Raw genomic sequence first — 14,450 nt, 5'->3', positions numbered from 1 at the left:
TTCTTTCTTCATTTTTTATCAGCTCGGAATAAACCTTTACTCGTTCCTCTGCAGCCTGCGCATGCTGACGCAGCTCCGCGCCTGAACGATATATATTCTAGATCTGTGCGCTCCTGGCAGGTCTGACTGTCGATCAATTGTTCGGCCAATCTGACCTTCAAGTCAGTAGCTTTAGGAAAAACCTAGAGGCCATCTTCAATAACACTAATACTATAATACTCATCACTACTGTATCTCTCCCCCATCGCCCCCCCATTGCGATTGGCCCCCAAAACATTTCTTTTGTATTTTACTAACCCAACCCACCCCACCCACCACCCCCAGTCGCTGCCAAACACCACCAGAAACGAGCACCTCTTTCTTTTCTTTTCTTTAAAGTTTTGCGTTTTTATTTTTTTCAGGTTCCAACTAAAACGCTGGAGGATGAAGTCGTAGAGACAGCAGTCGGAGGAGGAGGAGGAGGAGGAGGAGCCGGACGACCAGACGACCTCGTCAGCGGCCGCCCTCTCAAGCTGTGGAGGGGGGCCAGCTCGCCCCATAATTCCTGCCCGGGCAGAAACCGCTCCCCTTGCCTGGGGGGGGAAAAAGGCCGGAAAAACGGACACATCCCTGCTCCCTGTCCAGCGGATCCGGCCGGAGCGCCGGGATCAGGCTGCGCCCCCGCGCTGGACGAAGGTGAGAGCCAGAGAGCGCCCCTCTGTGGCCACACAGGGTATTGCGGGCGGGCTGTGCTGGGCCGGTCCTCCACCGCACGCCCGAGGGCTACTGGGGGGAGCGCAGGGGGGGTGTTGGAACGGAGGGCAGATTCTGGGGAGACTGGCGATCGGGGGCAATACGAGGAGACGAAACGTTTCGAAGGTCTAGAGAGTGGGGGGAGGGGGTTTTGGGGGGGGGGGGGGTCTCCTACCCTGGCAGCACCCCTAGATCCCCTACTTCAAAACCGGGAACGTCCGCCACTACGGATCAGGGCGCAGTTGGCTCAAGGAAGATCGGGGGACCTTGTAGGGTCGGGGGGTCCAGAGTTCGCCTCCACCTGATCCGGTTCTGGAGCAAAAATCGCCTCTTCGAAAGGGAAGGGCCGATTTGGGGGGGGGGGGAGGAACTGGGGGTTCTCGGGGGTTCCCCAGGAGCAGGGATGGGGCCGCGAGGGAGGGAACCGGGGGGTTGGGGGTTGCTCTGCCACACGAACCAGGAGAAACGGCGATGGGGGTCAAAGGACACCCCAAGAGACAACACGGAGAGAGAATTTTCCTTCCACCCCCCCACCTTGAGCTCCAGCCCCCCGGTTCTGGCCGGCCGTGCTGGGTTCCGCCCTCCAGCGCACGGACCTGCTCCCCCTCCCCAGCGGCTCGTATTGCTTTTCCGGATGTCGGATTCCTTCGCTTTGCGTTTTGTTTTTCCCCCCATTCCCGGGATCCGGCGCGTCGCGCTTCCCTTTGCCGCCGATTCCTGGTCTGTGCAGCGGGCGGGGGGGCGGGAGGGGAGGGGAGGGGCTCCGGGTTCGAACTGAAAAGGCACGTCCAACGGAGGCTCCGGAAACGCTCGGAAAAACCGGGGCCAAAAACAAAAACCGCGGGGCAGGAAAAAAAATCTCTCCGCTCCGGGGGACGCCAACGCTCGGGTAGCCCCTCCTCCCCAACCTGCGGGCCGTCCGCCGTCTCCGCGTCCGTGCGGCCAGGGGGTCTGGATCCCGACTGCAGGGAGGGGGGTCTGGATCGGGGCCGGAGCGGCCTGGTTTTCCGAAACCGGGTCGGGCTGGGCTGTAGTGTTTCGTCCCCTGGGTGGGAAGCAGTCGCCCTCCGAGCTCGACGGCGGGACGGGGCCCCTCCTTCGCCCGCGCGGTCCGGCAAGGCGGCTCCCGATTCGGGAAAAATCGAGGCGGCGGCTCGGATCCGACATCTCTCGTGCCCGAGGCATTCCTGCGTGTGTGCTTGCGTGTGCGCGCGTGTGGGGAGGCATCGGCGCGAGACGGACACCTCTATCCCTCCATCTCCTTTTCGGAAAAGAACACAGGCGGCACCCGCGCCGGGGCCGAGGTTGCATTTGGAAAAAGGAGGTGCCGATTCGCCGGATCGGACCCCAGGTGAAGGGAGACCGGGACAGAAAACCAGCTTTGAGGGCGGCCCCTCGTTCCACGCCATTCCCCCCGAAGGTCCCTCCCCGGGTCGAAGCCCTCTCTCGTGCCTCATTCCCGAAACCCGGCCCGGAAAACGAAAGGACTGGCTCCAGAGTCTAGAATTCCCTTTTTGAACGTCACTTTTTGTGTGTGTGTGTGTTAACTTCTGCCCCGCGGCTCTTTTGATTTCAGTGCAGTCGAGCTGGTTCTCTGGGATGGAGAGGCGGGGCAAAGCGACCGGTGGGCGGGGCTATGCGTGGGAAGGACCGGGGGGGGGGGGGGCGTGTCAGTACTTGCCCCTCCCCCTGCCCCGCCCCCCACAGATTCCATCAAGTTTGTGTGGCCAAAAACGCGAGCTCGGAAGTCGCCGTTCAGACACAGCTCTCGGTTCTCTGTAGGCCGACGCCGCGCGACGAACGCGGCCCCCGCGCTGTGGATCCCGACGATAGGATTCCTGCCGGGGGGGGTTTTTCCCCCCCTTTCCCTTTCGCCTTCCGGAGCAGTCCCGTTCGAGGCAGTCCCGCAGAAGCCCAAGGCTTGGGGGGGCCCCCCCCCCCATTCCCCGAGCCCGGAACCCACCCCCCCACCACCCTCTCTCGGGAAACGGAACCGAGCCGTTCCGTGAAAACCGGGGAAGACGACGACGACGACGCGGGCAGGAGGGAAAACCGAACCGAAAAAAAAACCCTAAAAACCGGGAGGCTGTAGCTCGCACCCGTGAAAAAACAAAAGGGGGGGCAGTCTGATGACGAAAGCTGCCGAGAACTCGGTTCAGTAAAAAAAACAAAACAACCCTCCATCTTTGAGCAGCAGCAGGGAAATTCGACTGCCTCCTCAGGAGCGGAGAGAGGGGGGGGGGGGACAGACGTCCCAGTCCGGTCCCGGAGAAATCTTCCCGCTCGGGGTCCGGACGCCCATCCCCGACTGGAAGATCCGGCCGGCCGGCGCCTCCTGCGGGCCCGTGGATCGTGTCGTGTTCTGCGGCGGGGCGGTGGCTCAGTGCAGGCAGCCCAGCAAAGGCAGCTCCCCGGGTTCGTCCGGCACTCCGGGGGGAACCCCCCCCCCGGCCGAGGGGGGGGCCATGGCCTCCCGGGGGCGCCGCCGCTCGGGGCCGGGGCTGGACTCCTCCAGGGGGTGCGCGGGGGGGGCGGCCTGGAAAACAGGACACCCACGGGGGAACAGGGGACGGTGAGACGCGGAGCAGAGTGATGGAGCCAGTTCAGAGAGGGGGGTTATTAGGAGGCCATGATGGGTAAAGGCCAGGGGGGAATTTGGCCAGGACACTGGGGTAACACCCCTACTCTTCTCAAGAAACACCCTGGGATTTTTAATGACCACAGAGTCAGGACCTCGGTTTGACGTCTCATCCGAAGGACGGCGCCTGTTTACAGTCTAGTGTCCCCCGTCACTATACTGGGGCATCAGGACCCACACGGACCGCAGGGTGAGCGCCCCCTGCTTTCCCAGGAGTCTCCCCCTCCAGGTACTGGCCAGGCTCCCACTGCATAGCTCCAGTAGGGCTGCCAGCGGGGAGCTGCAGGGTGACGGGGCTGTTGGCTATTTTTATCCCACCGAGAACAGGAGGCACGTCTTTACACAAAGAGTGGCGGGGGTCTGGAGCAAACCCCATCACACCTCCCTGCAGAACAGACTCTCTGGGAATTGTTCGAGGAAGCTGCCGGATGAGAATTAAGCAGTCGAGCCAGGTGGGCTCTGCGGGGGGCTTCCTGTGAGACGTCTATACCTTACACTGGGACCTGATCGCCCCGCGGACAGCAGAAGGAAATACCGACTCACCTGCGCCCGCGCGCCGCCGTCTCCCCCCTCGCCGCTGGCGGGGCCCCCGAACCCCTTCCTGCCCGGCAGGGTCCACTTCCCGTACAGCCCCTCGTAGGCCAGGCTGCCCCCGCTGCCCAGCCCCAGCCCCAGCCCCAGGCCGGGCCTCTGGGGGCCTCGCGGGGGAGGGGCCAGGCCGGGGCAGTCGGGGCCGCCCCCCGCGCAGAAGCGCTCGCTGGCCGGGGGGGGCGCCGAGCCGCAGAAGGAGAGCTGGGAGCCGGAGAGGCGCTGTCCCAGCAGGCCCTGGATGGAGGAGGTGCGCTGGAGGGCGGGGGCCGTGCCGGCCTCGCGCCGGCCCTCCGATTGGCCGAGGAGGGCGAGGGGGAGGGGCTGGGGGCGGGGCAGGTAAGGAGGTAAGGACGCGTCGCCCCCTGCGGGAAGAGGAAGAGAACAGCAGGGTGAGCCCAGAGTCGTCCTCCCTTTCCAAAGCGGCTCGTACCCCAGGCGTACAGACAGGAAAAGGAAGGAGTCATCCTCCGCCCTTCTTCAACTGCAGGCTGCACCTTCTCCTGCTGGGAGGAGACCGATTTTCGGCCTTCAAAAGGTTCAGCGCGGTATCTCTGCTCAGTGCGTTTCCACCCGTGTGTGAGCTGTGATGAACCGCTGGGAAGAGCAACACCCCCATTTTTTAATAACAGATCATTCTTATTGGACTTTCCTGGAGCCTCCCACTCAGAGCTCTGTCCAGGTCATGGGGATCCCCTCCACCCCCCCAGCCGTGTGTACCCCCACCTGGATGAGGCGCCAGTCCGCTCCCCACACCCCAGCTCTCAGTGGGGAGGAGAGCAGAGTGATGGAGCCAGTTCAGAGAGGGGGGTTATTAGGAGGCCATGATGGGTAAAGGCCAGGGGGGAAATCTGGCCAGGACACCGGGGTAACACCCCTACTCTTCTCGAGAAACACCCTGGGATTTTTAATGACCACGGAGGGCCAGGAGCTCGGCGTCATCCAAGTTACGAATGAGTAAAGAGTCCTCTGCTCTACAGCTCTCCCAGTAATGACCTGGGGAGGTCTGCCCTGCCCAGCCCTGTCACATCTGACCAATTGCTCACGGCGATCCTGAGCCCTTAACTCCGCGGGGGACCAAAGTTCCCGTTCAGTGGCTGAGACACGCCCGGGGCCAACCCCTAGTTACAAAAACAGGCCCTCTCCCCTCAGTGGGCCTGAGGAGACCCCCGCTTCCCTGGCCGGGATAATCCCCAGACCGCCCGGATCGATCCCAGAACCCCCCACCCCCCGTTACCCTTATCGCAGCCTCAGCCGCAGGGGGATCCACAGGGATTTCCAAACCCCGAGGAAGACAAGAGCCCCGTCCCTGTTCGGGCCCGACACCCCGATTCTCCGGCGCTTACCTGCGGGCGGCTGGATGGTGGTGGGCGGGGCCGGGGGCGGGGCCTGGGGAGGGGGGGCGGGGCCCGTGCCCTGTGTGGTGCCGCCGCCGCCGCCCTGGGGGGCGTGGGCTGGGGGGTTGATGGAGGTGGAGCCCCCGCCGCAGTCTGAGTCCTCGATGTTCCCCCCGCTGTTACAGCCAGCGCCACAGCCCTTCTGCAGCCTGACGCACGCGGGCAGAGAGAGAGAGAAAGACGGGGGGGGGGGGGGGGGAGAGACACAGAGGGGTTCAGGATCGAGTTCCTCATCCGTTTTCTACTTCAAACCCCAAAAAAGCTTACGGAATGAAGATCGCTCCCCAGAGACCAGGCGCCCGGGCACACGGAGCGGCCTCCCGAACCCGGGCGCAGCTCCGGAAAACGCAAACGGACAGATCACGCCCACATCTCGAAGCGTCTGACCAGCAGACCTTCACAGAAAAGGGGCTAGGAGCCCCCGCGGTCCACGGGCCACCGGTTCGGTCCAGGGTTGTGCCACTGCATATGATGAGCACAGCGCTAGGGGCTGCCGTGGGTCAACAGACTCCTGGGACTTAAAGAGACGCCAATGTGAGACCCGCACTCCTCTGCCGGGCCTAGAGCAGAGCACAGGTGGGCGTGCCAGAGCGCCGCAGGGCCCTATTCTCAGCCTGTGTTTTCTAACTCCTTCATCCAGAACAGCCACGGGGGGGGGGGAGTCGGACCCTTTCCTCCCAGCATGCACCGGGCGCAAGGCAGGGTACACCCTGGGTAGGACGTTTCTCCATCGCAGGGGTCTTTAACAGTGAATCCAGAATGATTCGCGAGATTTCCGGATTTAGACTCGTCACTTTTTCGGGTCCAGGTATCAAGATGTACCGGAGCTCTCCCTCTCGGAAGATTCACCAAGGAGCTGGCGTCTTTTTATTTTTAAACGAAAGAGATCTATCTGCAATTATCGTCGAACGAACTGGTGCTGCAGTGATCCCTCCCATCCACCAGGGGGCGACGTGGCGGAGGAAGCTATTAGCGACGGGGGGGCGGGGGCCTCACCTGTCCCAGCTGCTGATGAACCAGCTGTAGATGTTCTGGGGGCTCACGGGCCCCCCCCAGACGGCGCGCAGCTGGGCGTGCCTGCCGGCGTAGGAGGTGGTGAGCGGGGAGACGTAGATGGGGTAGCCGATGGGCTGGTCGCAGGAGGAGTTGATCATGTTGCGCAGGGCCTGCTTGGCGTTCTGGATGCTGCCGCGCTCGGGGTTGCGGTTGCGCAGGAAGACCAGCTCCTGCTGCTGCCCCGCCCACAGCCCGCGCACGCACTCCCGGTTCACCTGCGGGGGGGGGGGGGAGAACAGGGATGAGAGGGAGAGAAGGCGGACAGAGAGGCTTTATTATATAGGCTTGGTTCTAGGGGGTCTGGGATGGAAGACTGCTATACCGTTATGTAGGAAGGCCTGCTATGAATATCACCCTGCAACTCCCCACTGGCAGCCCCACTGGAGACTCAGCAGTGTGAGCCTGGCCAGTACCTGGAGGGGGAGACTCCTGGGAAAGCCGAGGCTGCTGCTGGAAGAGGTGTTAGTGGGGCCAGCAGGGGGCGCTCACCCTGCGGTCTGTGTGGGTCCTGATGCCCCAGTATAGTGACGGGGGACACTAGACTGTAAACAGGCGCCGTCCTGTAAAGCTCTTTGAGTGGAGTGTCCAGAAAAGCGCTATATAAGTGTAAGCAATTATTATTATTATTATTATATTCTGAAACTAAGTGACCAACTGTGCTAAAAGAAGTTATCTTGGGCAATTAGGGAAGAGGAAGACGAGTGTGATCCCGGAACACCGCCAATCTGATCGGCACGGGGAAGCGTGATGGACAACAGAAAAATATTTCAGGACGGTTCGAATTGAATCACTCGGAGAAAAATACACCCGAGCGTTCCCCGTGTGGCTCCCACGCGCTTAAAATAAAAACCGGTTTCGACTTCCGACACGTCTCCGGCCGATGTCCCAGCTATCCCAGCTGTCTTTGGGAGAGCCGCGGCTATCCCAGCATGCCCCTCCGTCGCCGCCGTGTGCTGACCTTGATGACCCGGAAGCTGAGGAACCTCTTGTTCAGCATGATGATCTTGTACTCGTCGCTGCCGTCGTCCATGACGTGGCGCAGGGCCAGGAGGGAGGGCATGTTGGCCAGGATGGCGCCCCGCCACACCGGGTCGCCCTCGTGGGAGATCAGCATCTTGTCCTCGTTGGCGGTGATGGCATCGTACAGCACCGCCGGGTCCTCGTACTCGTCGGGCGAAGTGAAGTGATCCTGGGCGGGGGGGGGGGAGGATGAGAGGGGGACAAAGCGCCAACTCGTTAGCCAACGGGAGTTTTGGAGCAAGTGGTTCAAGCCGTCACATGGTCGAGACTCTTCCGAGCAGAGGAACGGGGAGAGAGAGAGGGGGCTCAATGGTCTCGCGGTCTCAGCTCGGGGTTAAATCCCTGGCCAGATGGCGGCTGCTGGCACGTGCCGAACACGGATCACCCCGAGACCCAACGGGGAGGTGGATCGGGGAACGTCAAGGACTGGGCTTAGGGAGGAAAGGCTTGAAACCCGGGGTTGGTGCAGACTTGGCTGCTTCCCTTATACTAGGAAACGTCGTGGTTTTCTGTAAACGGAGCCTTCAAGTCACGTGGATCTGACCCTGACCCCTGACCCCTGACCCTGACTCTTGCCCACGGGGTTACTTCTAAAGCTCAAGAACTGGTCCACCACTTCGAGAGGGGCTGGGAGTGTCTGGATGTCCAAATTATACAACAGCAATGCCTCCCTCTCAAAATATTAGAGAAAGCCACCCGACTCCTGGCGATTACACCCCCCAAAAGTGCAACATCAGTTCGACTAGCCCTTTGGAGACATCTGTGAAGATACAACAGCAGCCGAGGACGATCTGCACTAGACGGCGAAGACGCGGTGTGACCTGAACTGCGCCTCTCCTGTTGGTGGGGCAGCCTGTAACAAGCACGCGTCGCGCGACGGCAGCTTAACCGCCAAAGGCACTGCAGCCTGAGACGAAGGCCGGGTCTGCTACTACTTTACTCTCCTGGGGGAATCGTGGGACATACCAAGGGCTCGGGCCATCCCCACCAAGTCGAGCGGGATGGGTCACCCCGAGGGACCACCTCTCTCAAACAGGCGCGGTTCAGGTATCTTGGTGCTAACGGGGGGCTTAGGATCAGCGGCGCTCTTTGCGCTCCTCACCTGGTGCAGTTTGAGGGACATCCGGACCCCCGGGGCCACCACCCGGTTCAGGAGGTCAATGTCGGCGAACACCCACTCGTCCCTGGGAGAGGTGATGCGGAAATCACCCTTGAACAGGGCGTGCAGGCCGTAGAGGAAGGGCTCCAAGCTGGGGAGGGACACGGACAAGCAGAGACGGGCGTTGGGGGGGGGGGGGACTGGACACAGATTCCATCATTCACAACAACAACAACGACGACGACGACGACGATACCAGGAGAGAAACAACCAGGCTTTCATCTCCAGGGGTTTTGAAAACAAACCAGTATCTGCGGGGAACCTGATCCGAGGCCAGCCAACGGCTGACGCCGGGTTGGGACCTGGCAGCCCCCAGATTCCTGGCTCGGGATTCCGGACTCGTGCACCCCTTACCTGGCCGACATGCTGTGGGAGGCCGTGCCCAGCGCTCGGCGGCCCAGGATGCAGAGGCCGAAACACAGCGCGAGCAAGGGGGAGTCCCTCTCGCTCTCCACGGGCTGGAAGACAAGCAGGGAGAGCCCACGACAGTTTAGAGACTCCAGTAGTGTCCAGCAGGATCTCAGCCGTACCATGTTCCCAATACTTCATCCTCAGTAGCTCGGCCCCTCGGCACCGTAACTCGGAGCCTGGACGATGCCGGTTTTAACTCCGATTCACACCTTGGAAGTCGAACGGTAATCTTACAAAACAACGCGGTTTTACCGAACTGTAACGGCTCCGTCACGCGACGTCTTTCAGACGCCACAGAGATCCTGATCTCTCTCGTGGGCGTCACGTTTCCCACCCAGTGTGATCCCGGCGTTCTCTCCTTAAGTAAACTTTCCCACCCAGTGTGATCCCGGCGTCCTCTCCTTAAGTAAACTTTGCCACCCTAGTGTGATCCCGGCGTCCTCTCCTTAAGTAAACTTTGCCACCCTAGTGTGAACCTAGTGATCTCTCGTTAAGTGACCTCCCCTCCCAGTGTCTCCCAGTGTGATCCCAGAGATCTCTCTCATTCGGTAACCCTCTCCACCCAGTGCGACCCCAGTGGTCTCTCTCGTTAAGTAACCTTCTTCACCCAGCGTCCCCCCCCAGTGATCTCTCTCGGCAAGAAGCCTTGAGCCCACCAGTGAAACTGGGTGTGATAAAGCTGGGAGAAACTGAAGCATTAGAAAGACGAGCATCGGCATTCATGATCAGAACCCACACTTCCTCTGGCTGAAGGCCCAGGCACTAAGCCAGGGGGTCAGCGCGCCAGGGCTCTTCCGTTCAGTGATGAGGCCCAGCTCCAGTGGGTCCTCAGACCAAGACGGGACCACAAGGAGCCGGATCAGAAATGAACGAGCTAGAAGGATCCATCTTGGGGAGAGGGCAGGGGGCTCGGGATCAGTCTGTGGGAGAGGGATTGGGATCCGTCTTGGGGAGAGGGCAGGGGGTTCGGGATCCGTCTGTGGGAGAGGGCAGGGGGCTCGGGATCCGTCTGTGGGAGAGGGCAGGGGGCTCGGGATCCGTCTTGGGGAGAGGGCAGGGCGTTCGGGATCCGTCTTGGGGAGAGGGCAGGGGGCTTGGGATCCGTCTTTGGGAGAGGGCAGGGGGCTCGGGATCCGTCCGTGGGAGAGGGCAGGGGGCTCGGGATCCGTCCGTGGGAGAGGGCAGGGGGATTGGGATCAGTCTTGGGGAGAGGGCAGGGGGCTCGGGATCCGTCCGTGGGAGAGGGCAGGGGGCTCGGGATCCGTCCGTGGGAGAGGGCAGGGGGCTCGGGATCCGTCTTGGGGAGAGGGCAGGGGGTTCGGGATCCGTCTGTGGGAGAGGGCAGGGGGCTCGGGATCCGTCTGTGGGAGAGGGCAGGGGGCTCGGGATCCGTCTTGGGGAGAGGGCAGGGCGTTCGGGATCCGTCTTGGGGAGAGGGCAGGGGGCTTGGGATCCGTCTTTGGGAGAGGGCAGGGGGCTCGGGATCCGTCCGTGGGAGAGGGCAGGGGGCTCGGGATCCGTCCGTGGGAGAGGGCAGGGGGATTGGGATCAGTCTTGGGGAGAGGGCAGGGGGCTCGGGATCCGTCCGTGGGAGAGGGCAGGGGGCTCGGGATCCGTCCGTGGGAGAGGGCAGGGGGCTCGGGATCCGTCTTGGGGAGAGGGCAGGGGGTTCGGGATCCGTCTGTGGGAGAGGGCAGGGGGCTCGGGATCCGTCTGTGGGAGAGGGCAGGGCGTTCGGGATCCGTCTTGGGGAGAGGGCAGGGGGCTTGGGATCCGTCTTTGGGAGAGGGCAGGGGGCTCGGGATCCGTCCGTGGGAGAGGGCAGGGGGCTCGGGATCCGTCCGTGGGAGAGGGCAGGGGGATTGGGATCAGTCTTGGGGAGAGGGCAGGGGGCTCGGGATCCGTCCGTGGGAGAGGGCAGGGGGCTCGGGATCCGTCCGTGGGAGAGGGCAGGGGGATTGGGATCAGTCTTGGGGAGAGGGCAGGGGGCTCGGGATCCGTCTGTGGGAGAGGGCAGGGGGTTCGGGTCCCGTCTGTGGGAGAGGGTAGGGGTCTCGGGATCCGTCTTGGGGAGAGGGCCGGGGGCTCGGGATCCGTCTGTGGGAGAGGGCAGGGGGCTCGGGATCCGTCTGTGGGAGAGGGCAGGGGGCTCGGGATCCGTCTGTGGGAGAGGGCAGGGGGCTCGGGATCCGTCCGTGGGAGAGGGCAGGGGGTTCGGGGGAAGACGGAGACCCAGGATCAAGGCCCAGCCAGCCCCGGGGCCCCGCACACAGGAGCCCAGACGAGGGGCCCGGCGCGTACCGTCTGCCGGCGGCCGCTGCAGTACTGGATCCAGTCCAGGTAGACGGAGCAGAAGGCGGCGGGCGTGATGCCGGCGGCCCGGTGGTCGTAGTCCTCGTCGATGTTGAGGTTGAAGGTGGGGTCGCTGTCCACGTAGCCGGGGGCCTGGCAGGGGCGCAGGGCCTCCTGCACCGCCTCGTTGGCCAGCCACTCCTCCAGCTTCGGGGAGCGGGTCACGTAGTAGATGATGCTCTGCGCGAGACGGGCGGGAAACAGGGTCAGGGGTCACGCTCGAAGACGGCAGGACGCGCGCCCCGGGAGCCTCGCTGCGGCCCTGGGGTCAGAGGTCACCCGACGTGCACAGCTGGGCTCCTCTCTCTCTGAGGGGTCAGAGGTCACCGGACGTGCGCGTCTGGCCCCACCGTTCCAGGGGTCAGAGGTGACAAGGCATGCCGGCCCCCCCGTTGTGACCCGTGTATCCCCTGGGAGAGCGGGGCCAGTGGTGCATGTCTCTTGCAGGGGTCAGAGGTCACCAGACATGCACATCTGGCTCCTCTCTCTAAAGGGGTCAGAGGTCACCAGACGTGCACGTCTAGCCCCACCGTTCCAGGGGTCAGAGGTCACAAGGCACGCTGGCCCCCCCGTTGTGACCCGTGTATCCCCTAGGAGAGCGGGGCCAGTGGTGCACGTCTCTTGCAGGGGTCAGAGGTCACCAGACGTGCACCTCTGGCCCCACCATTCCAGGGGTCAGAGGTCACACGGCACGCTGGCCCCTGCTGTGACCCGTGTATCCCCTAGGAGAGTGGGGCTAGTGGTGCACGTCTCTTGCAGGGGTCAGAGGTCACCAGACGTGCACCTCTGGCCCCACCATTCCAGGGGTCAGAGGTCACATCTGGACCCTCTCCCCCAGGGTTTGGAAGGAGGATGGAGGGGTAACAGTGTACTGGGACTGAACAGCAGTTTCTAACAGCATGCGGATCTGGGGGTGGTTTCTGGCCAGGAGGCCCCCTGATCCTCAAGCCCCCCCCCCCCGGCCAGGCCAGTCACTCGGAAAGGGGATCTTAGGGATCACGGTGAAGAAGGAGACAAAAAGGAGCAAGACCCCCGGCCCTGCACACATCTTGGACAAACACAGGCCGGGCAGCCGCGCTGACTTCCCATCAGCCCCTGCGCAAACCCGCGGTCCGCCAATCCGACTTCACGCCACGCGATCGCGCAGGGAGGGGGTCCCCCCCGCCCCCCCTCCAGGGGGCGCCCGGCGTACCTTGACGTAGTAGGTGATGAGGATCTTGCGCAGGTCGAACACCTGCAGCATGGAGGCGGCGTTGTTGTCGCTGATGCTGTAGCCCTCCAGCACGTACTTGGTGGCGGCCACCTCCCAGGCCAGCCAGCGCTGCCCGAAGGCCGCGTTGAAGGACAGCACGTGGGGCAGGTGACCGGGCTCGCAGCAGCAGCAGCCCTCGTCCTCCTCCACGCCCTCCGTGATGGCCTCCACCTCCCTCTGCTGGCAGTACGTCCCTGAGAGAGGGAGAGAGACGGACGGGGAGGGAGCGAGAGAAACGGAAAGAGAGAGGGAGACCGAGCGAGGGCGGAAGAGAGGGAGAGAGAAAGGATGAGAGGATGAGATTCCCGGGTGGCAACGTGCTCTTCCGTCTTTACACAAAGGGTGGCGGGAGTGTGGAACACGCTGCCCAGCCATTTTGTAGAAGACAACGTCCTGGCTTCCCTTTAAGACACAGGAGGGTGAGAGCCACTCATCAGAACAGGATGCCCTTCTTTGCACCAAGGGGTGGCGGGAGCGTGGAACAAGCTGGCCAGCCATGTTGTAAAAACCATTGTCTGTTTTTTTTTTTACGACATAGTAGGATGACATCCTCCACTCAGTACAGGAGGTCCTTACTTTACACAAAGGGTGGTAGTGGTGTAGAACAAGCCGCCCAGCCATGTTGCTGAAGCCGATACCCTGGTTTCTTTCAAGAAACAGCAAGATGAGATCCTCCAGTCAGGACAGGAGGTCCTTACTTTACACAAAGGGTGGTGGGGGTGTGGAACAACCTGCCCAGCCCATGCTGCTGAAGCCGATACCCTGGTTTCTTTCAGGAAACGGCAGGACGAGATCCTCCAGGCAGGACAGGAGGCGCTTCTTTACACCAAGGGTGGTGGGGTTGTGGAACAACCCGCCCAGCCGCGTTGTGGAAGCCGATACCCCGGCTTCTATCAAGAAACGGATCAATGGGCGGATGATTATGGGGGGGGTGGGGGGGGTCGCGGAGACGGCTCACCTCTGAACTCCAGGCCGCGGAGCTGGAAGGTGACCAGGCCGTTGCCGATCTCGATGAGGTGCACCAGGGCGTTGAGGTAGTCCGAGGCCAGGATGAAGCAGTCCCCCGTGGAGCAGCTGCCCCAGCGGCCCAGCAGGAGATCCCCGCACAGGCTGTGCTGCAGGGAGCGCGTCAGGTGCTCGTAGAAGATGGAGTTCAGGTTGTTGTCGTCCGCGCCTGCGAGGGAGAGGGGGGAGGGAGAGGGAGGAAGATGAGGGATGTTTCTTCACTCCGCCCCCCCCCCACAACAGGAAACTGAGTTCACCCCGACTGCGGTCGGTAGCACCGTTCCGCCGGGGTGCATTATGGGAATGACGCCTGGAGCCAGGCAGGTAAAATCCAGGAATACGACAACCCATCGCAACCCCACGATCCCGAGTGGGAACTGGAGCTCGGGGCGCCCTCCGGTGGCCGGACGCCGGGACTACGACGCCCCCGCCCTCCCCCGCTGGCACCCCCCCCCCCACCCCCGTGCCGCAGGGGCGCCCGTCCTCACCTGGGTTGCGGTCCAGTTGCGTGGCCAGCCGCGTGTTGGAGTGATCCACCCGCCGCGTGCTGCAGGGGGGGCAAAGGAAGACGGGCATCAGCGCTGGGAGGGGCGGTGGAGGAGAGGGAGTCGGCGGACGCGCCGAGGTCATTCCGTGCTGCGGCCACCTGCCCTCTGTCCCCCAGCGTTCGCTTAAAAGGGAGAAGAGAAACCGCCGAAGGAACCCAGTCTCCACTGAACCTGGATCCCAGCTCCTAAACAGCTTACATGCCAGCAGCCCTGTCACCCTGCAGCTCCCCACTGGCAGCCCCACTGGAGACTCAGCAGGTGGGAGCCTGGCCAGTACCTGGAGGGGAGACTC

At 62.9% G+C, this 14,450-nt stretch overlaps 1 protein-coding gene across 1 annotated transcript in view; it reads right to left on the bottom strand.

Annotated features, from left to right (window-relative positions):
- Positions 1 to 357: 357 nt before the first annotated feature.
- The window catches only part of LOC148646709 (pecanex-like protein 3), a 43,515-nt gene continuing 29,422 nt past the window's right edge, over positions 358 to 14,450 (bottom strand). Inside the window, exons 25-35 of the mRNA XM_088608877.1 lie at positions 14,099 to 14,157; positions 13,564 to 13,779; positions 12,546 to 12,799; positions 11,303 to 11,533; positions 8,945 to 9,048; positions 8,534 to 8,681; positions 7,370 to 7,600; positions 6,352 to 6,626; positions 5,305 to 5,504; positions 3,914 to 4,323; positions 358 to 3,268 (exon numbers count right to left, since the gene is read on the bottom strand). Coding sequence (XP_088465003.1) covers positions 3,113 to 3,268; positions 3,914 to 4,323; positions 5,305 to 5,504; positions 6,352 to 6,626; positions 7,370 to 7,600; positions 8,534 to 8,681; positions 8,945 to 9,048; positions 11,303 to 11,533; positions 12,546 to 12,799; positions 13,564 to 13,779; positions 14,099 to 14,157 — 2,284 coding nt within the window. The 3' untranslated portion in view covers positions 358 to 3,112. The remainder of the gene's footprint in view (positions 3,269 to 3,913; positions 4,324 to 5,304; positions 5,505 to 6,351; positions 6,627 to 7,369; positions 7,601 to 8,533; positions 8,682 to 8,944; positions 9,049 to 11,302; positions 11,534 to 12,545; positions 12,800 to 13,563; positions 13,780 to 14,098; positions 14,158 to 14,450) is intronic.

This window comes from Lepisosteus platostomus, chromosome 16 (genome assembly GCF_059453375.1).
Source record: "Lepisosteus platostomus isolate fLepPlt1 chromosome 16, fLepPlt1.hap1, whole genome shotgun sequence".
Taxonomy (NCBI): domain Eukaryota; kingdom Metazoa; phylum Chordata; class Actinopteri; order Semionotiformes; family Lepisosteidae; genus Lepisosteus; species Lepisosteus platostomus.
This window is presented reverse-complemented; position numbering and strand designations above follow the sequence as displayed.